General features: G+C 33.6%; 1 protein-coding gene across 2 annotated transcripts; it reads left to right on the top strand.

Moving 5' to 3' along the window:
- Window positions 1–9,965: 9,965 nt before the first annotated feature.
- Clec4d (C-type lectin domain family 4 member D) lies at window positions 9,966–19,586 on the top strand. 2 transcript variants are annotated; one of them, XM_047551727.1, is made up of 6 exons: window positions 9,966–10,128; window positions 11,818–11,904; window positions 14,279–14,383; window positions 15,087–15,235; window positions 16,773–16,888; window positions 17,911–19,586. In XM_047551727.1, the coding sequence occupies exons 1-6, from the start codon at window positions 10,101–10,103 to the stop codon at window positions 18,056–18,058; spliced, it is 633 nt and encodes a 210-aa protein (XP_047407683.1). In that variant the 5' UTR covers window positions 9,966–10,100; the 3' UTR covers window positions 18,059–19,586. The 2 variants fall into 2 exon arrangements, with proteins under 2 accessions (XP_047407683.1, XP_047407682.1); XM_047551726.1 differs by having other exon boundaries at window positions 15,084–15,235.
- The last annotated feature ends 2,080 nt before the right edge of the window (window positions 19,587–21,666 follow it).

Below are 21,666 nucleotides of genomic sequence, written 5' to 3'. Positions count from 1 at the left end.
AGAAGGTTATTATATAATGATAAAATAATAAACTCAACAGGAAGATAATAGCCATTACAAATATGTATGCACTAAACACAAAGCATTGGAATGTAATACAACTAAAGACCTGTAAGCAAAAAGAATTACAATAAAAGCAAGATACTTTAGATACTTTAATACTCTAACAATATGTTTTTCCATCAAAAAATAAGAAAATAGCAGCCTTGAACATTGTAGACGAAATGGATCTGAAAGACAGAGAAAACTTGGTACCCAAGAATAAAATAGTCATTCTTCTCAAGTTCACAAAGAGCATTCTCTCAGATAAATTTCAAACTAGTTCACAAAACAATTTGTAACAATCTGAAGGAGATTAAAATAATTTCAAGTAATTTTTTTTGTACTGGGATTTGAACCCAAGGCACTTTACCACTGAGCTGAATTCCCCTCATATTTTATTTTTTATTTTGAGAGAGGGCCCCACTAATTGCTGAGTCTTGTCTTGAACTTGTGATCCTCCTGCTTCAGTCTCCTAAGTGCTGGGATCATAAGCATGCTCCACTGCACCCAGCTCCAAGTAACTTCTTGAAGCATTGGAAAATGAGAACCCCTTCACCCCTTATTTTGCTCTAGTTTCCATATATGAGCTGAAAACATCAGACACTTGGCTTTCTGAGTTTGACTTATTTCACTTAACATGATGTTCTTAAGTTCCATCCATTTATCCATCCATGCCGTCATTTTGTTCTTCTTTATGACTGAGTAAAACTCCTTTGTGTATATATACCATATTTTCTTTATTGATTCATTGGTTGATTGGCAACTGGCTGGTTCCATAACTTGGCTACTGTGAATTATACTGCTATAAAATCAATGTGCTTGTATCACTATAGCATGTGATTTTAGTTCTTTTGGATAAATAACAAGGAGTGGGACAGCTGGATTTTATGGTGGTTCTATTCCTAGTTTTATGAGAGAAATTTACTTTTTCATTAGCAGTTATGTAGCCAGCTTAAATTTATATTATTTGTGAATAAAAATGTAACATAATACACAGATTAGCTAGATAAATAGAAGTAGCAAAAAGAAGAACAAAGAAGGATTAAAAGAGAATAAAAAATGATAGTGGTTTGGGCAACTGTTGTAACCTTGAAAGGATAGTTAAGCATGCCTTGACCAAAAAAAGAAATATAGATGTAAATACCCAATTTCTGTTTCCTAAGGATTTTGTCTTCTATATAAAGAAATAGTCAGTAGCCTCAAAGTATGGACACAGACTCATTACTTTAAGAAAGTAATATGAGTAATGTCCTTTATCATAGCCTGACATGCAGGATGTACCAACACACTTTGGAGAAGAAAAGTAGATCTTCACTCTTAAACATATTCACTTACAAACATTTCTAGGTTATCCTGGCCTCTGATCTCTGGGAAGATTATTGCACCAGAACAGTGTTTTTTTTTTTTTTTTTTAAACTTCTCTCTCCTAAAGAGGAAGCTGTGGTTTATCACTGGGTCACTAGGTCATTGTTAGGGTTTCCAACCTGTTTCCTATGCCAGTTTTACCATTATGGTAACTGGTATATATGTGTCCCTTTCTCTGCCTCCTTGTGTCCCTCCTTGTGTCAGTGGTTAACTATGTGCCATACTCAACATCAGTTAACTATGGTGCTTTAGCATTTTCCATTATGATCAAAGGTTATAACTGGCATCAACTAGTACTCATATTCTTATAGGTATATTACATAGTGTTACTTACTTTTCTTTTGACTGAGGGAATTCTTTTTTTATTCTTCACAAATTCTGTGGAAATACTTCTATATTTATTTTTCCTCACCTAATGCTGAACCTGCTGACATCTAGCTCTTCCCAGCCTCCAGAGCTATAAGAAATAATTTTTATTTCAAATTATTTTATTTTTTAGCACAATTGTACAAAATTATGTTTCACTGTGACATTTCCATATATACATATATCATGCATTGATCATGTTCATCTTCCCTTGTATCCTTCACCCCTCACATCTCTCCCTGCTCTGCCCTCCCCTTTCCCAGTTCCTAACAGTTCCTCTTCTATGTTTAGGTCTTTTTAATTTTTTTTTTTTTTTTTTTTTTTTTTAGTTTTCACATACAAGAGAAACATTTGATACTTGTCTTTCTGCATCAGTCTTATTTCACTCAGCATGTATCATGGCCTCTAGTTCCATCCATTTTTTCTGCAAAATAATAGAATTTCATTCCTCTTTAGGAAAAATTGATATTTATTTATTTTCAGTGTATTTTTATTGTCACATTATAATTATACATAATAGTAGACTTTATTATGCCATATTTATACAAGCATATAACATAAATTGATCAATTGTATTTCATAGCGCATTCCCTTTCTGCCCCCTCTTCCCTACCATGATCTACTTGCTCTACTCTACTGATCTCCCTTTATCATCATCATTATTATTATGTTATGTAATTATTATAATTACATACAACAGCAATATTTATTGTGGTATAATTGTCCATGGACATAGCATAATTTGATAGATTTTACTACCCACTATTACACTATGCCTTCTCCTCCCTCCACTTAGATCTCCTTCAGTTACTCTATTGGTTTTTCTTCCATTTTCATCAGATAACCCCTCCTTTCTTAATTCCTTATTCCCCTCTCTCTTTAGTTTCCACATATGAAAGAGAGTATTGACCCTTAACTTTCTGAGTCTAGATTCTTTCACTTAGCATGATGTTCTCCAGTTTTATCCATTTACCAGCAAATTACATATCATTCACCTTTGTGGCCAAGTAAAATTCTATTGTGTGTGTATATATATATACATACATAAATATATATATATATATATATAAATTATATATTTAACTGTTGAAGGGCACCTAGGTTGATTCCATAATTTGGCTATTTTGAAATGTGCAGCTATAATTGGTATGGATATGTCACTAAAGTATGCTGATTTTAGTTCTTTGGAATGAATGGCAAGGACTGGTATAGTTGGGTCCTAAGGTAGTCCCTTTCCTAGTCTTTTGAGGAATTTCCATATTACTTTATAAAGCAATTGTACTAATTTTCAGTCCTACCAGCTATATAAGTGTATCTTTTCACACATATATTTAGCAGCAATTATTTTCTTATTTGTATTTTAGATGATTGCCATTCTAAATGGAGTGAATTGAAATCTCAGTGCAGATTTGATTTGCATTTCTCTGATTGCTAAGAATGTTGACCATTTTCTTCTTAATTTATTGGACACTTCTATTTATTCTTTTGATAAATGTCTATTTATATCCTTTGCTCTTTTATTTAATTGTATTGTTTGATTTTTTTGATAGGACTGAAATTAATTTTGCTCCTTATAGTCCTAACATCTACAGTGTGAGGCACTTATATTTTCTGTGAAGTTTGAAATTCTTTTCCTTATTCTCATATCATAGCTTCCCAATACATCCATTTTGAACTCTTTTAATATGATTGGATTTCTGTGTCAGTTTGTCCATTACTGGTTTCTTGATGAATTTTTGGACCCTGTGCTGAAAACTGCTAATCAACACTTAATTCCATCCTTTCTCATCTCTCCTCTAGCCCTTCTTTGTACCTTTAATGATCTATTTTCAATGCTTTCAGTGCCATTCTTTGTCTAATTTCAATGGTGACCTTCATCTTGAATTGCAACTGAGTAGGACTCACTCAGAAACTGACACTATCTTCAACCACAGTTGAGTTAGATACACTTTCTGGACATTGTGTGATGATTTACCATTCTTACTCCTGTGTTGTAACACTCTCAAGGGAATTTTATGCTGCCATTGTCATTCCCTAACCACTGTGATGGCTTACATTCAGATCTCCCCATTTGGGGCACTATAGAACAATAAAAAGATTGCAAACACTGGCATCATACAGGACTATCATAAGATTAAACAAAATTAAAACCAAAATAAGATATGTACAAGAAAACAATTTAAAAATTTCCAAGTGTTTATTATGAAATATTAAGCAATAGTCTTTCCTAATCCTACTGTGCACTTCCAAGTTATTTCAGTGTATTTTTTAAAGTTCTAATAATTTTTTCCATGATTCAAAGTAAAAATTATATATCTATTTCTGAAAATTACAATCCAGTACTCCCCTAATTCCAGCTGAATCTAACTCTCCAATTCTTTTTCATTTTCTATTTTTGCCTTTTTGTATTTTAAATTTTGATAATTATGTCATGATTATTACTTTTATTGATTTTACTGGTTACTTTTATAATTCTAAAATTATTGTTGGCTGTCTATTTTTTATTTCAGCTCACTAAAATAAGAATGGCTGTTCCTACACTTCCTTCATGTTTATTTACCTTTTTACTTTTTCCGGGGGTGGTACTGGAGATGGTAGGCAGGGCCTACTCTGCAGCTGAGCCCTAGCCCCAGACCTTTACTTCTTACGTGAGTCACACTTTTAGTTGGACCTTGTGAAAGTCATTGACACATTCTGTACTACAGCCATGACCAAATGTACAAGCTTTGTTTGAAGACAATCAATAAACTTTGATAAAATCATGCCTTTTGTGGGCCAAGGATCAGTTAAGATTTTGTTACCCTTTCTATAGGTCTCATGTCTCAATTCTGATTCATTTCAAGGAGACAGCTTCTATTATTAGCACAAATTGACTCTATTTGCTTAAATTCAATTAATTATTTCAACTCAAGCTGCATTTTAATTTGATTCCTGTTTTAATGCTTTGTCATATAACTTTTATTATTTTCTAATATTGTTTGTTACCCTTCCTTGAAATCTGTCTCTGTTATACCCTTGTCCTTTCAATTGTTCTAGTACATGGTGTTTTGTTTAGTCCGGTCTTCTCAGAACCCTTCCGCTTCTGGTTGGTCCATACCTACTTTGTTATTCTTTAGACCTTTCCTCAGTTGTCATACATGGACTTCACTTCCCAACTCTTAAGGTTTAGATTTACTGTTTCCTTTATATTGTGCCTTTCTCTTTGTCTTATTGGATATAATCCTTAGTCTACAAAACTGAATGTGCTAAAAGCAGTACATGTTTTAAATAAAAAGAAGTCTGATTCTGAGATCCTATTATGCCAACCAAGTGAGACATTCAATCTATTATTCTGGGGCTCCTTTTCCTTAATTGCAATTGGATAAGAATCCAGGAAACTTATGTATTATCCAGGAAAAAGAGCAGGACTTTTAATATTCAGTGCACCAGAGTCTCACTGAGTGTGCCGTGTTCACTTTTGGGAGCCTGGCAGGATGTGGGGTACAAAGGTGCTGGAACATGACAACTTTCCTTCTTATCAAAGTCTTTGGAAATCTCCCTTTTGCCTCTTTATATGACCTTTACTCCAATACCCCCATTTTCTGGAAAACAAAGGGAAAAAGGAATATCATCTGTTATAAGTAAATTTTTCTTCTTGTTATTACCTGACAAATCTTCCTTGAGGTGAAGAAACACAAGGCCTGGAGACCTATGAATATGAGTGCTTTCAGTATTCAGTTAGGTTGATAATCAAATATCAATTTTTTAGTGTGATATGATAGTGGTCAGCATCAGGCAGAGATCGAGGCCCTGAAAGAATGGTGTCCTTATCTTTGCCATTGAAAACATGTTAACATCCAGTGACATATTTGTGCACAAAGGCCCTATTTAGATTGTCTTCATAGTTATAGGAGTCAGTAGGTATGCTAATATTTTCTTTCCTGACTTTATCTACTGAAATTACTTTTAAAATTTGTACTATGTATTTTTCTCAAATTTCTTATTAAACTCATCATTTCCTCAGAAAGTGTTTTAAATAGGTTTTTTTTTGTGTGTGGGAGGGTGATGACATTAATAATTTCCTTAGAAGTTGGCAATTCTTTGTGAAAAGAGAGATTCAGCTTTTAAAACTAGAATCCTGTTCTTCTACCTTCTAGTCCCATTCCTTTATTGATCTTCCTTTGATTTTTATGAGATGCCTATACCCAACTTTCTTTTCCTTTTTCCTCTCTAATTTCTACATATAAGAGAAAGCAGAAGTTCCTTGACCTTCTGAGTTTGACTTATTTCACTTAACATAGTGGTCTCTATTTTCATCTTGCAAATGACATAATTTCATTTTTCTTTATGGTTGAATGAAACTCCATTGTGCATGTATACCATATTTTCTTTAGCTATTCATCCATGAATGAATACCTAGACTGGTTCCATAGTTTGGCTAATACAAATTGTGCTGCTATATACATGGGTATGTGTGTATAACTGTAGGATGATGACTTTAATTCTTCAGGATAAATACAGAGGAGTGGTTTAAGTGGATCAAAAGGTGCTTTCATGCCTAGCTTTCTGAGGAAACTTTATCCTGATTTCCATAGTATATTACAATGTATTAATACATAGTATTAATTTACAGTGTCAACAGTATTGTAAAAGTGTTCCTTTTTTTCTACATCTTCTTCAGTACTTATCATTGTTTGTGTTCTTGATGACTGTTATTCTGACTGGAATGAGATGAAATCTCAGTGTAGTTTTGTTTGAGTATTTCCCCAATTGCTAATGATTTTGCACATTTTTTTTCATATATTTTTTGGCCATTTTTATTTCTTGAGAAAAGTCTGTTTAATTCATTTGACTATTTGTTAATTGGGTTATTGGTTTCTTTTGGTGTAATTTTTTGAGTTCTTTATATATATTCTAGATATTAATTCTCTGTTAGATGAGTAACTAGCAAAGATTTTCTCCCATTCTATAGGTTATCTCTTCACATTCCTAATTGTTTCCTTTGCTGTGCAGAAGCTTTTTGCTTTGATGCCATCCCAAATTATATTTCCTGAGCTTTTGGAGTCCTATTGTGAAAGTTGTTGTATGTGAAGGATTATGGAAAATAATATTTCTACAAGACAGCTCCCTGGGAATAAATGGGGGTAGTGTGACTGGGGTGGGGGAGGGGAAATTAGCCAAACATCAAACCTCTCCCACTGCATCCTTTCCCAGCAACATTGAGCCCTGAGAGAAAAAGCAAACTTTCATCCCTTCCAGGATTCATCCCCAGCATTTCCACCAAAAGCATTCAAACCTTCCTAACCAAAATGGGTCCTGAAGGAAGGAGGCAAATACTGAAACTCTAGGCCCTGGACTTTTGCCCTTTCCCACTGCAGATGAATCCTGGAAGGAGAAAAGCAAATAGTGAAGCTCTCGGTTAGTATGGGTCCCAGAGGAAGGAGATAAGCTGTGAATACCAAGTTGTGAGCTTTTCCCAATGACAATAAGTTTCAAACTTTTTACAACTGCCTTCCTGTGTTAAAACTTTAACCTGCACAACTAGGTCCCTGACTGTCCAAGTGGCACGTCGACTGTCTCTAATGATTAAATCACCCTCATTGTAAACTATAAAACCCAGACTCCTTCTGTAACCCGGGGGCCATCTCCTAACCCAGAAAATGAGACCTCCTGTGCCTGATTGATTACCTTCACTGCAAAATAAAGGAAAGCTCTTTGATCCAAGGTTTGCCTCCTCTCTTCTGCCTCTGTTATTTGTGTGCCATGTGCTTATAGTCTATGTCTATGTCATAGTTTGTTGATTCTACATTTTCTTCTAGGAGTTGCATAGTTTCTGGTCTAATTCCTAGATCTTTGATATAGTTTGAGTTGATTTTTGTGCAGGGTGAGAGATAGGAGTATAATTTCATTTTTCTACATATGAATAACTAGTTGTCACAGCACCATTTGTTAAAAAGGCTATTGTTTCTTCAATGTATGTTTTTGGCACTTTGTCAAGGATCAGAGAACTATAGATGTGTGGTTTTGTCTCTGTGTCTTCTAGTCTGTACCATTGGTCTATGTGCCTGTTTTTATGCCAGTACCGTGTGGTTTTGGTTAATATACCTGTGTAGTATAGTCTGAAGTCTGGTATTGTGGTACCTTCAGCACTGGTTTTTTCACTTAGAATTGCTTTGGTTAATCCGGGTCTTTCATTCTTCCAAATGAATTTTAGGACTGTTTTTCGAGATCTGTGAAATATGTTACTGGTATTCTCATGTGGATAGCATTGAATCTGTATATTGCTTTTGATACAGCCATTTTAACAATAGTAATTCTGTCCATTGGGGACATTGGAGGTCTTTCCATTTTCTGAGGTCTTCAATTTCTTTCTTCGGTGTTCTATAGTTTTCATTGTAGAAGTCTTTCATTTCCCTGGTTAGATTTATTCCTAGGTAATTTATTTATTTATTAAGGCTGTTTTGACTGGAATGTTTAATGAAAAATTGAAGGAATCTTTTCCACTGAGGTGATAAAAATAGTTGACAAGATGAATGGTCATTGTCTACTACTATCTTTCCATTTCTTCTTTGGCTGTGTACATTGCTGGGTTGTGCCTTTGAGTTGTATATATATATATATTGGTACCAGGGATCGAACCCAGGGGTGCTGAACCACTGAGCAACATCCCCAACTCTTTTTATATTTTATTTAGAGTCTCACTGAGATGCTTAGGGCCTCACTAAATTGCTGAGACTGGCTTGGAACTCCTGATCCTCCTTCCTCAGCCTCCCAAGTCCCTGGGATTACAGGCATGTGCCACCACACCTGGCTTGAATTTTATAATTTGTCCCTGATGAGCAGAGCTTGCTCTTCTTCCTTGTTGTCCTGTCCTGAGCTGCCTTCCTCTGCAGTGCCCTTCTGCCATGGTGTTTGACCTCACCTTGGGTCCAGACTATGAAATTGGTCATCTATAGACTGAAACTTCTGAAACCATGAGCCAAAACAAACTTTTCCTCCTCTGTTTTTCTTATAAGTTCTTTTGGTCACAGTGAGACAAGAGCTTATTAAAACAGGGCTATATTCTGGAAACTGAACTTTAAGAAAGATCTCTAAAGTGTTAGGTACTTGCATTAGTCAGCGTGGGTCACTACAACAAAATATCAACTATTGGAAGAGGAGCAGACACTCAAACTCAGTTATGGAGTTGGAAGTCTGAGATTAGGGTGCCAGTGTAGGCAGGTTCTGGTGAGGGCCCTTTTCCAGGTTTGAAGATGGTTAGCTTCTTTCTATAACCTCACATGGAGAGATGGTGAGAGAGAGAGAGAGAGAGAGAGAGAGAGAAGAATGAAGGGAGAGAGAAAAAGAGATTGAGGGGGATAGAGACAAATAGAGAGGAAGGGAGGGAGAGAGTGAGTGAGAAAAAGAGAGAGAGAGAGATCAAAGACATATCAAGTGCAAACTCTCCGATCAGTTTTTAAAAGGGCACTAATTCCATCAGTAGGATCCCCACCCTCATGATTTTATATAAGCCTACTTGTTGTCCAAAGGTCTCATCTCCAAATATCATATAGGGTGTTAGGGTTTCAACCAACAAAGTTTGAAGGGACACAAATAGTCACTCTTTACAGTAAGTGAAGTCAGGCACCCTGTTGGTGACTATCAAGGAATTTTCCATTTTCTTTTCTTTGCCTTAGCAATCCTATTTTTTTCTCACATAAGAAGATCCTGGGATTTAATCGACAATTTCCACACCCTTTCCTCAATTCCAAAATAATTTGTGTCTTTACATCAACAGACATACAAAATGTACATGAAAAGTTTTTGTTCCTTGCTCACTTGTCTTTGCCATCTAGAAGAGAATTCCTCATTCAGTTCAAGGAAATTTCTAGGGAGAGTTTATCTCATACATTTAACTGCCTTTGAAAAGACAATATCCAGGAAAAGAAAAAGATGAGGGGATGATTATTAAATTTTTATTAAGCATAATGGTTATTTCTTTCAGGGTATTAATAATGTTTTGTCTAGATGACGAAAAACAAATTGTGAAATGTTGCATGACACACTTGGGATCTCAGTATATTATGGAAATATCTACTAACTCTTTTTGGGCATTGCTTTCTCAATTTCCTTTTTCACTTTGCCCCATCTTCCTGCGTATATCAAGAGAAACCCAATTTTTTAAAAGACTTCTTCTTTTGAGTCAGCTCTTCTACTGGGAACTTTCTAATCTCACCAGGAAGGTAAAATTGGTGTTCAATCTGAAGTATTTCTGCACATATTTCTCAATGCACAGAAATATATACCCTGAGAAAAGATAGAGGAGGTTCCTGGTCCTCTTGACCACTGGTCAACATAGAGTAAACACAATGGGGCTTGAAGAATCTCAGAGTAAACGTAAGTACTTCTTTCAGCTTTAAAGAGGCAGAAGAAATTATGACTAAGAGTTAACAATATGAATTGAAGATAATTACAAAGATTGAAGACAGTGATGAGAAGCAGCAGTGGGAGAAAATGAGGATGACCTTGGGGAAGAGGAATAATATAGACACAGATGAGTTGGGTAGCAGAAAGTTCTTTAGAAAATGTAGGTTGTACCAAGAGAGGGAAAAAGTGTATAAAAGAGAAATAAGGTGAAAAGAAAGAAAATAATTTGGGAAGATTCTTCAAAAAATGTTTTCATTAGTGCACTATATTTATATACAATAGGGGTACATTTTGACACAAGCATACATGTTGGAATATCTTTTGCCTCTTTTGAGTCCCCAGTATTTCTTTTTCCCTCCTCTCCACTCTCCTCCTGTTCCTCTTTCTCTATTTTACTAGTCTTTCTCCTATTTATTTATTATTTTTTAATTGGTGTTTTATAGACATACATAAAGGTAAAATTCACCGTAGTGTATTCACATATGTACATAGCATAACTTGGTCAATTTCATTCCGCTTTGGTGGATTCTTTTACAGGAAAGAGAGAAGGAGGGTGTAGAAAACACAGTGACTTTGACTCGTGGTATGTCAGAGGCTCTGATTCTGATTTTGTTGACTTAAAGGACACCAAAAGATTTGTGTTGTAGGAACATTAAATAAGTTTTTACAAATATAAAAATTAACAAAAAAATATGTAAATATAAAATTAATCTCATCAACCCACCATGGTGACCTTCAGTAAGATCACATTGTACAGTTGTCCTGAAAAATTCCTTTTTATGTAACAATGTGTCTTGGGAAATTTTATGCTAATACATAATGATATGCATGATTATTTAGTTGTTACATAGAATTTCATCATGTTCACTGATTGTAATTTAGAAGATCTGATATTGATAATACACATGTAAATATTAAGTTATAGCGTTTCCATTTCCAAAGTTATTGCATTGTACATTCTGTTATTTGTAGCAAATTAATGCATTTTTAAAATGAATAAATGCTACTGAGTTGCTACTTCTGAAAGATTTTCTATTTATAGTCTTAGCAGCATTTGCTTCCTGACTGTGGGTGCTTATTTCCTCACATCCTTGCCAACACTGCAATTTTCACTTCACCTCCAAAAATCTGTATGAAAACCACACTGCAATATTATAGTTCATATTTCCTGATTGAGTATACTTTGATAGCCATTTATAATTTCAGCAAATTATAATTTTGGCATATTTCCTGCTCAAAGTTTTGCTCAGTTTTCTAATTGATTTTGAAATACTTTATTCAATCTGGATTATAATATCGGGACAAGAATTTTCTTCCACATATTCCTTATTATTTTATGTTATTTGTGTTATATAGAAGTTTTAATTTTTATGTACTCAAATTCTCAATTTTTTATAAATTTTGGGTTTATGCCTTGCTTATAAAAATGTTCCCTATTCCAAAATTATAAGAAAGTTCACATTTTTTATTTCTTATTTAAACAGTAAGCTCTAAAATCATTCTGTTCATAGAAAATATTTAAGCTGCCTTCTAGATCCTAAAATGTCTTGGATGCTCTTATATTTAACTTGCTTGTTGGTAGAATTGGCTTCCTTACACTTTGTGGCCAAGAGGAAGATAACCAAATTATTTTACCTTTTTTTTTTTTTTTTATACAAGGAGGCCGGCATTCTCAGTTGATCACTTGGGTCTTTGCAATTGTTTTCGTCACTCTTCTCAGTGCCTGTTTTATTGCAAATTGTTTTGGTAAGTTATTAGCTAAGGTGGAACTCTTATTAAATTATTTTTTGAAAACGACTTTCATAAGGTTAATCTAAGTCTTTACTGTTTTGATTATTGCCAACATATAAATGTATAATATATTCAGTGTCTTTGATTTAGAATTTACACTTACCTAGTTGACCTTCTATTCTTTGATGGTGCTATCTTATGCCACAGAATGAAAGACCATTTTAGATATGTGTAAAAACAGATGAAAATAGTACATGTTTTTGCACTGGGATTACAAAGGGCTGTGTCTTATGAGTAGGAAGTAAGCAGAAAAAAGCAACTTTCCAATGTATTGACTTTGAAAAGAAGAACAAGGTTGGAAGTTCCCGTCCCTTTTGTCCTCCTCTCCTTCCTTCCCTCCCTCCCTCCTTCCCTCCCTCCCTCCTTCCATCCCTTCCTACATTCCTCCCTCCCTTCTTCCTTTTTTTCTTTCTTTCTTTTTCTTTCTTTCTTTCTTTTTCTTTCTTTCTTTCATTTTTTTCTTTTCTTTATCCCTTTTACTTCCCTCCATCCCTCCCTTCCTTCCCTTCCCCCATCCTTCATTCCTTTCTTCCTTTCTCCTCCTCCTACCATCTTTTTTCTTTCCCTTACTCCCTCAAAGAGAAATTTTATTGGGAAATGAGTCACATATAAAAACTGTAAATAGTTAACACATATATATCAAGTTTGAGGATAAGTATACATTTATAGAACCATAAGCATCATCACAGCCATAGGAAAACTTGTTCTTTATGCTATCAAGATCTATAATAAAATTATTAAAATAAAAGTAATATTCCCTAGGTAGAAAAATAAATAGACTGGTGGAAAGAATAGAGATCTTAGTTACAGATCTTGCATAGATAATCTCTTTACATAAAAACAGAAGGTGATATTGTATAGTTATGAGAAGAGGATAGTTTTGCTAAATTAACATTTAAATTCATTAATTTTCTGTGTTTAAGAAATGAAACTGGGCTGCTGCATCATACTAAGTACAAACACCATCCAAATTGGATTATTGACCAAAATATGAAAAGTGAATCAATAAAGTCTTAAAAAGATAAATGGAGAATATCTTTATGATGTTGATAGAGTAATGATTTCTTAAATCTCAAAATGCATCTATAAAATAAGGATAATTTTGACAAATTATTTTACATTAAAATAAGAGTTACTGTATAGCAAGACACCAAAGTGGAAACGGAAAGCTCTAAGAGAAAACATTTATAGTATATATGACTAGTATATATATATGTACTACAATACCTTTTCAAGTCAATGGGAAAAATGTCTACAACACAATAGCAAAATGGGAAAAAATCTTAAATAGACACTATAAAAAAGGAAAAAAAATGAAAGTCAAATAAACACAGGAAAGTCAACTTCATTAAGAGGAATGCAACTGCCACTCACAATGAGAGGCCATGCACACATTCCGGATGGTAGTGATTAAAATGCCTGGCACTTCCCAATATTGTTGATGCTGTGGAAAATTGATCTTGGACCTCTAAAGACTTGGTGCTTGTGTGAGTGTGAAGTAGACAACCCCTTTGGAAAAATTTACCATGGTTATAGTTTATAACACATTTATGCCATTGTCATCAATCCCACTTGTAGGGATATAATTTAGAAATGCATGCATATGTGCTTTAGAGTGCTGGTTAATATTTTTCAGAGTAGTATATTTCACAACAGCCAAACACTGGAAGTAATAGAAATGTCTGCTAGAAGTAGAGCAGATAAATATGTTGCATTGCATGAAGATAATAGATCACTATAGCAATGAAATGGATGAATCATTGCACATGCATCAGCATGGATAACTTCAGAAACAATATTGAACAGAAAACTGAAGCAAAGGAATATATACCATAATTCCATATGGTTTTGGAATACATTATTGAAGTGGTAAAACTGCGAAGCAAAGTTCTTTAAAAGTCATGAAATGGGTACCTTAAAGGAAAAGTGGGATGCATTTTGTTTCTGAAGGCCACCTGGGGTCTTGGCAATATTCTATTTCTTGAGTAGGACAAAATACCTGGAGTATAACATACTATTATATGTTACAATAGTTTTCTAAATTGTACATTCATGTTTTTCACTTTCTTTAAAGCATTTGGCTATATTTCAGAGAAAATGTTAATAAATATTAATATCAAATATTCATTTTCAACAATTGCTTTCAACCAATTCACTTGTTGCTGTACAAAGATACTGCCTAGGAAGAAAAGAGAATGTGTGGGATTTAACTATTAGGGTGAGAAAAAAATTAGACAGACTTCCCTCATTTTCCTATTTAAGTGGTTATGTAAGGAAAAGAAACTAAACTTTTTTTTTTTTTTTTTTTTTTTTTTTTTTTAATCGACAGTGACTTATCACAACTCTTTACGCTGTAAGAGAGGAACACAAAGGTTCAAGTTACCAGAGTATCATATGCAGCTAACATGCATCAAAGAAGAATCAGTACTGAAAGGTAATGATAGCAGAGAGCATAAACAAATGTCTTCTTATTTTCATTTCTATTCAAGTTCATAATTTGATTTAAAGAATATCAGCAGTGAGCCAAGAAGGAGTAAAATAACATAAAGTAAGAATCTGTCATAGAGGTGACTATATCAGTAAATTGGGAAAAATATTTTTCATGACTACAATCAGTGGAATATAACACACATTCATAGGCTATTTTTGACATCCAAAACATTACATTAATATAATTCCATTTCCCCAATGTGTTATATGGACAGATTCTTCTTAGATTATATAGGTCAGCTGAGCTCTTTTTCTCTTTTATTGTTCTGGAATTTGCAGAATCTCATTTGAGAGAATGGAGAAATGCTTGAGTTTTAACATATTTTTTGCCTCCTTCAGTTAAGATGTCTTGCAAAAGACTTTAAGGAAACACTGTAAATTTTAATGTAAACAAATATAGGGACATTGTCTTCTGAGAGAATACTTTGTGGTTTTCTCATAGGCATTTTGTGGTTTCAGATACTATTTAGAAGATATTTAGAATGTAGTTTTTAGAAATTTTGGGGGGGTAGAAAACAATGATTGTGGTAATCCTGGTTTTATTGACATAAATGTTAATTGGATATTAAGTAGTAGGATAGTTATGCAATCTCTCACAGATGAAAAACTTTAAAAATTGATTTCTATTTCAATTTTCACCTGAGGAGATACCTGGAATTGCTGTCCTATTGGCTGGCAAGTCTTCCAGTCCGAATGCTATTTTCCTTTTAATGACAACAAAACATGGGCTGAGAGTGAAAAGAACTGTTCAGGGATGGGAGCCCATCTGGCGACAATCAGCACTGAAGCTGAGCAGGTTTGTCAGGACCTCTACCACAGTTTCTCTACAACTTTGAATCTCTTTCCAGGGAAAGAAATTCTCTGCTCTTCTATGCCTCTGGGTCTTTGCTTCATCTTATCCATCTGCTTTGGAAGGCCTTTTCTTCCTCTCTTTCTTTTTTTTCTACTTTTCTTCTTTCTGTTTCATCTTTCTTTCTTTCTCTCTTCTTCTTCTTCTTCTTCTTCTTCTTCTTCTTCTTCTTCCTCCTCCTCCTCCTCCTCCTCCTCCTCCTCCTTCTTCTTCTTCTTCTTTCTTCTTCTTCTTAAAATTTCATGTGTGGTTTTCTTTTAATTTTTCTCATACCAGAGATTGAACTCAGGGGCTCTCAACCACTGAGTTCTTTTTTTTTTTTTTTTTTTAATTTAAAGACAGGGTCTCACTGAGTTGCTTAGCATGTCATTTTTGCTGAGGCTGACTTGGAATTTGTAATCCTCCTGCCTTAGCCTCCCAAGTCACTGGGATTACAAGTCTGCGCCACCAGACCCAGCTCAACTGTGGTTTTCTTAATAGTAAAGCCCACCATATGTTACAGTGTACTTTATCATTTCTCTGACAATAGAAACATTACATACATGTGGAATTATATAGTAAGATATTCATCTTATCTGTGAAATATCTTTTACATGTTAGAAAATTAGTTATTTTTCTTTATATGGCCAACTTCTTGTCTTTCCAGGTTTTATTCAAGTATTATCTCCTCTAGAATAGAACCCTGACCACTTTCCCTACTCCACCATCTCTATTCTAAGTTGTAGGTACTGCTGGAACTCATTTACAAGTTAGGTTGTGGCATTTACTCTAGTGTACTAAAATTGTCTGTGTGCTACACCATCTTCTCATTGACTCCAGCTTGGTAGAGGACTGGGGCCATACTATACTCATCTTTGTATCTCTGGTGTCCTGTGCAGAGCCAGGTAGGCATACTGTATAAGATTTATTAAATGTTGGGTGAGTATGTGGATAAATGAGTGGTTATTCAGGACTGAAATAGATTCTCAGAATAAAGTTTAGATAAAATAGTTCAGATATATACTTTTAATTCCAAATAAAGAAATCTTCAGGTAAATTCAATTTTTCAAAGATGAAATTTATCTTCTCATATACTATATTTATAACTCAGATTCTATTCTTTTATTAGCCAACAGTTTGAGGATTCTGTCTCTGTGCCTTTGCCATCTATAGGCTTGCTGGCTATTCAAATAAATGTAATTTAAAGAAATAGTCAATTAAAAAAGACAATTTTAGAAACAAAAGCCCTTAAAAATAAAATCCATTAAGCAGGTATTAAGAGAGCTGCAAGCATGAGTTTATTTAATCTACACAGTAATTCTACGAAGTAGTAAGTTGTCCCTTTTGGCAATGAGAAAACTGGGGATTCAGTAAGTTTAAAGCATTTACTAACATTAGAAGCAGGATTTAACCAGTAATCTATTTGACTTCCTTTCTCTTTCTCAACAAAGACTTTCTCACTTAAGATCAAATATATTTATAAAAATCTGTATTTTGTGTGCAGAACTTTGTGGCTAAATTTTTGGATAGACGATTTTCATATTTCCTGGGACTCACAGATGAGAATATGGAAGGTCAATGGCACTGGGTGGACCAGACGCCCTTTAACCCACACATGGCGTGAGTATATTGGTTGGGGCTAAGGGCATTTATAGGCAAATGTAAGAAGATGTAGCAAGAAGAATTCACTTTAGAGTGGATACACCAATGTAAAATATTTACTCAGAATAGAGCACTGAGGGTCAAATAGCATCTATAGGCTATTCCCAGTTGCAGCATAACAAAATTTTTGGTATATTTATTTATTCAATATTGATGGACAAATGGATAGTTTAACAGTTATTTGTGAAAATATTCATATGTATATAATATATATAATAATACCATGTTGCTTATACAAATGTCAAGTTTAAGGACAATTTTATGTATAATATAGTATATATATAAATATATATAATCATATCATATATATATGTATGTATATATATTTGGTACTTGGGATTGAACCCAGGGACACTGAGATATAACCCCAGTCCTTTACTTTTATTTTGAGACAGGGCCTTGTTAAGTTGCCAAGGCTGGCCTTGAACATAATTGTGATCTTTCTTAGTCTTTGGAATTAAGGTGTGTGCCATCACATCCTGATGATAATTTTTTTTTGAAAATTATAATCTCATTTTCTTCTGTGAAACCTATATTGTATAATATAAATATAATACAAAACCACATGTACAATTAAAATTTTTTAGCAATCACATGAATAAAGTAAAAAGAAATAGTGAAATTTATTTTAATAATGCTTTAAAATCATTAGTTATATATTTAGCCTAATAATCCAAATCTTGTTTTGACATGTAATTAATAGAAAATTATTAGTGAAATGTTTTATACTCTTTCTTTCTTCTAAGTAAACTGTGCACATAACACCTAAACACATCTCATATGGAGAGGTCACATTCCATATGGAGAGGTCACATTTCAAGTACTCAATAGATACTCAAGAGTCACATCAAATAGTGACTCTTGTCTTGCACAATGTAGCTCTAAAATGTTCAAATGGGAGCATTTTCTCTGACATGGTCCCCTGATATCTATATCAGTAATCCATATGTATTTGTCTCTATGTTTCTTCTTTCTTTCAGATTCTGGCATGAGAATGAACCCAACAACTTTCAGGAAGAAAACTGCGTTGTCATTGTTAATGTCCAAGATAAATGGGCCTGGAATGATTTTCCTTGTAACTTTGAAACAAGTAGGATTTGTAAGATACCTGCAACAGGATTCAACTAGAAACCTATAAAGCAATCCTTGTGATGAAAACAGAAAAAAAAGAACCAAATCAAGCAAAGCAAAATGTACAGCATCATTCAGAGGGAACATGCAGAGTCTAGAGCTCTTATTTAATTTTGTTCAATTCATTCAATATTGTGTGTGTGTGTGTGTGTGTGTGTGTGTGTGTGTAAGATAATGTGGTTTTGTATGGTGTTGTGACAGAATTACTCATGAGAACCATTTTCATTTTCTTTGCTTTCTTGATACTATCTGAAGGGAATTACTTTTTGTTTGGTACGCATCCATTACATACCTAACAGAATTGCTTGAATAATGCAATCTTTTTGCCATTTTCTCTTGTTCTAATTCTTTACTCTTAGAATTCAAAAGTATTATACTCTTAACTGGTAGTGGTGAATCATTTTTTTTACCCAAATATCACAGACTTTGAAGTCTTTAAGTGATATTTTTGTTGTTTGATGCTTCATTTTCAGACTTTGTAATAATGTCATTGTACTGATATTTGTAAGTGAAAATTTTCCAGATAAATAGTAGAAAGTAGTTCTAAATTATGATGCTGAACAGGTAGAAAAATGGTGAATAACTTCTTTTTACTCCACTCTAAACAAGTTTTAAGGCAGGAAGTATCAAACTGACTTAATATCATTTTTAGTGAAAAAGATCATTATTGACCACTTGAAACAATACCTTCAGTCCTTTAGCTGGGGAAAAAAAATCCTTGGGAAGCTAAAAAGCTCACCTTTGCATTGCTTGCTCATGATAATCACTGCTATGGCTCAGATCTATATTTTACCAGAGATGAAATGTATTCCCTTTGGAATTATTAGGAAAGTTACTGGGAATAATTTGGCTCTTTACTTAGCTAATGCTTAAAATTTATTACTTATTTGAAATTCTACTATATTGGTGCCTTTATTTTTAATTTGAATTAGGAAGGTCACATTTTAACCCATTAATTTATATTGTTAAAATATATTAGAGCTATAAAGCTACAGTTCAAACTAGAAAGGAAGTCAATGTTTTGGCATCTTAAAATTATTATGTATATTATTATGTATGTAGTATCACTTGTGAAGCAGTCCCATTCAACTTTAATAAGATATGGTACCTTCTTAAAAATTTTAATTTGCTAATGTTTCCTGGCTTTCCACTGAAAAATTTTAAGTAATAACTTTTTAACTGACTTCCTCTGCCATTATTTAAAAAAAAACATTTATTTTGTAAAATGTTATTGATTTTCTGATTTTGGAGTGTAGTTTGATTATGTGTGGGGATTGTGTGTGTGTGTGTGTGTGTGTGTGTGTGTTGTGTGTTTACATCTCAAACTGATGCTTTTAACTGAAGTGATACTAAGTAGTTTTAATTCTGTTTATCATATACACTAAATTACACAGCATTGAACCTGTTAAAGTAATTTTATGTAGATGCTACTAGACTTTGTACAGTTAATTCTTCTGTTTTTAATTTGTACAAATCTGTATATAGGTAGAGATTCAGTTGTCAATAAAATGTGATCTTTTATTCACCTTTGTCTACATCTGTATAATCTGTTTGTCCAAATGCCAATCATCTTTTATCACCTCCAAAACCACCACCACCCCCCAAGTGCCTTGGCCTTTGGATTGGTCTCTCTGTTTCCAGTCTTAGTCATTTTCAGTCTCTTTTCAACTCTCATGGCACTTCTTTTATTCACAGTTTTTTAAACATAGCTGACAGTAATTCAATAAAAATGAACTCGAAATTTTACTAGTTTATGATAGTCCTAGAAGCTTGAAACACTCAAAACATTTTAAGCAGTGTTTTTGTTTATTAAAGAGGAAAAACAGGAAACACATAAATAAAAGTAAGAAATAAATCTTCAGTCCCCCAATGACTCTTCAGAGGAAATATGATTATCAGTTCCTTATATATACTTCTATATGTTTATGTACATAATACATAGCTATTTATACCACATATGAATTGTTAAGTATACATACTGTATAAGCTAGGTGTGTACTATATGAAATATAGACATAAAAGTGCTTTATGAACATATATTAATATGTAATCCACAATATTTTATACTGGTATAATCAATACCTACATATTTTTAATTTTTTTAACTTAATAATAGTTTGGAAATTGTTTTTATCTTTTCTTTACAAGTGAATAGTATTTCATTGTACTGTTATATCATATTTGGAAATCTTAAAATTACAAATTATTATAATAAAAATCAAGATAATAACTCTAAAATGAACCACCGAGCTGTCCAAATTCAGAGCTGGAAAGGGGGATACTGTTCCATGGATTTTCCCGCTACAAATATATGGGACTTACAGAACAAATTTGAATGCATTGAGAGGTGATGTGCAGTTCTGGAGAGTTAGATGAATTATATCTGTACATAGAAATCTAGATAAATGTGAAAAATGATGACATTAACCACAATGAAAAACAATACCTTAAGAGTACATGATATTATTAGATGTACAATAAAACATAATAGTACAAGATTCAGCTATGAATAATATTTACAAATTAACAACAATGTAAATGTTGAATATTTAACATTTAAATACAAATTTAAAAATAAATGATCATATAGTGTCAAGAGAATAGACACTGAGCATATGTGAAATAGGAAGATATTCTTGTTCACGAGGTGCAAGTAATAGAAATTAACCAAAAATTTAAAAAGAAATAAAAAAGTTATAATATAAACTATATTTAGAAGCTATTGAGAGTAGAAACATGGAGCTCAATAGATGAAGAAACATCTAAAAAGTTGAATGTAATTGCTTCTTGAGCTTAGGAACTAGAAGTCAGAAGAAAACAGCTACCTTCAATTACAACCCTTTCAGAAAAATTTGTTTATTTAAACAATGTATATTTGTGTAGATAATTTGAAAATATGATAATGTAATTAGTCACATCAGTATTTATTTACTTATTTTGTGGTACTTGGGATTGAGCCTCTGACTTTATGCGTGCTAGACAAATGCTAGCATGCCACATAGCTGCACCTCCAGTCCTTACATCAATATTGAAAAGGAGATGCTTGAGAGTTGACATTGTCCATTTTCTGTTGCTATACCAAAAAAGCACCAGAGGCTTGGAAATATATAAAGAAAAGAGTTATTTTAGCCCACAGTTTTGGATGCTGAGAGCCTGAGGTCAGCTGGCCCCATCAATGTTCTCTTTGGTGGAACTCTCTGGCTACATCACAACACAGAGGATGGCATCATGGTGGGAGGGCACGTGAGAGGGAAAGAGCAGACACACATTGAGACAGGAAGCAAGAAGGATACAGGGAATATAGTCACTTTTTCTATCACAACCCACTCTCACGGGAGCTAACTGGGGTTCCATGAAAATTACGTTAGTCCCTTCCAAGGGCAGTGTTTTGCAACTGGCCTAATTACTTTCCATTAGGTCTCACCTATTAAAAGTTCCCCCACTTCTTACATTACCACTCGGGAGGCCAAGTTTGCAGCACATGCAACTTTAGGGGACATGGCCAAACCATATCCAATGATAGGAGGTATCATTTAATGAAATCAAGAAACCACTTAGTTTCAACTTTTTAACAAATAAGGAATAAAAGGAATTTTCTAAAGGGT

The sequence above is a fragment of the Sciurus carolinensis genome, chromosome 4 (genome assembly GCF_902686445.1).
Source record: "Sciurus carolinensis chromosome 4, mSciCar1.2, whole genome shotgun sequence".
In the NCBI taxonomy this organism is placed as follows: domain Eukaryota; kingdom Metazoa; phylum Chordata; class Mammalia; order Rodentia; family Sciuridae; genus Sciurus; species Sciurus carolinensis.
Note: the sequence above shows the minus strand (reverse complement) of the source record. Positions and strands in the feature narration are given on the sequence as shown.

What these genes read in the sequence shown, in the direction of transcription:
- Clec4d (XM_047551726.1), top strand. Translation starts at nt 10,101, where the DNA reads ATGGGGCTTGAAGAATCTCAGAGTAAAC. An exon ending in AGAAGAATCAGTACTGAAAG is followed by an intron (nt 14,384 to 15,083) that starts GTAATGATAGCA and finishes TTTTCACCTGAG; the next exon opens with GAGATACCTGGAATTGCTGT. An exon ending in CCCTTTAACCCACACATGGC is followed by an intron (nt 16,889 to 17,910) that starts GTGAGTATATTG and finishes TCTTTCTTTCAG; the next exon opens with ATTCTGGCATGAGAATGAAC.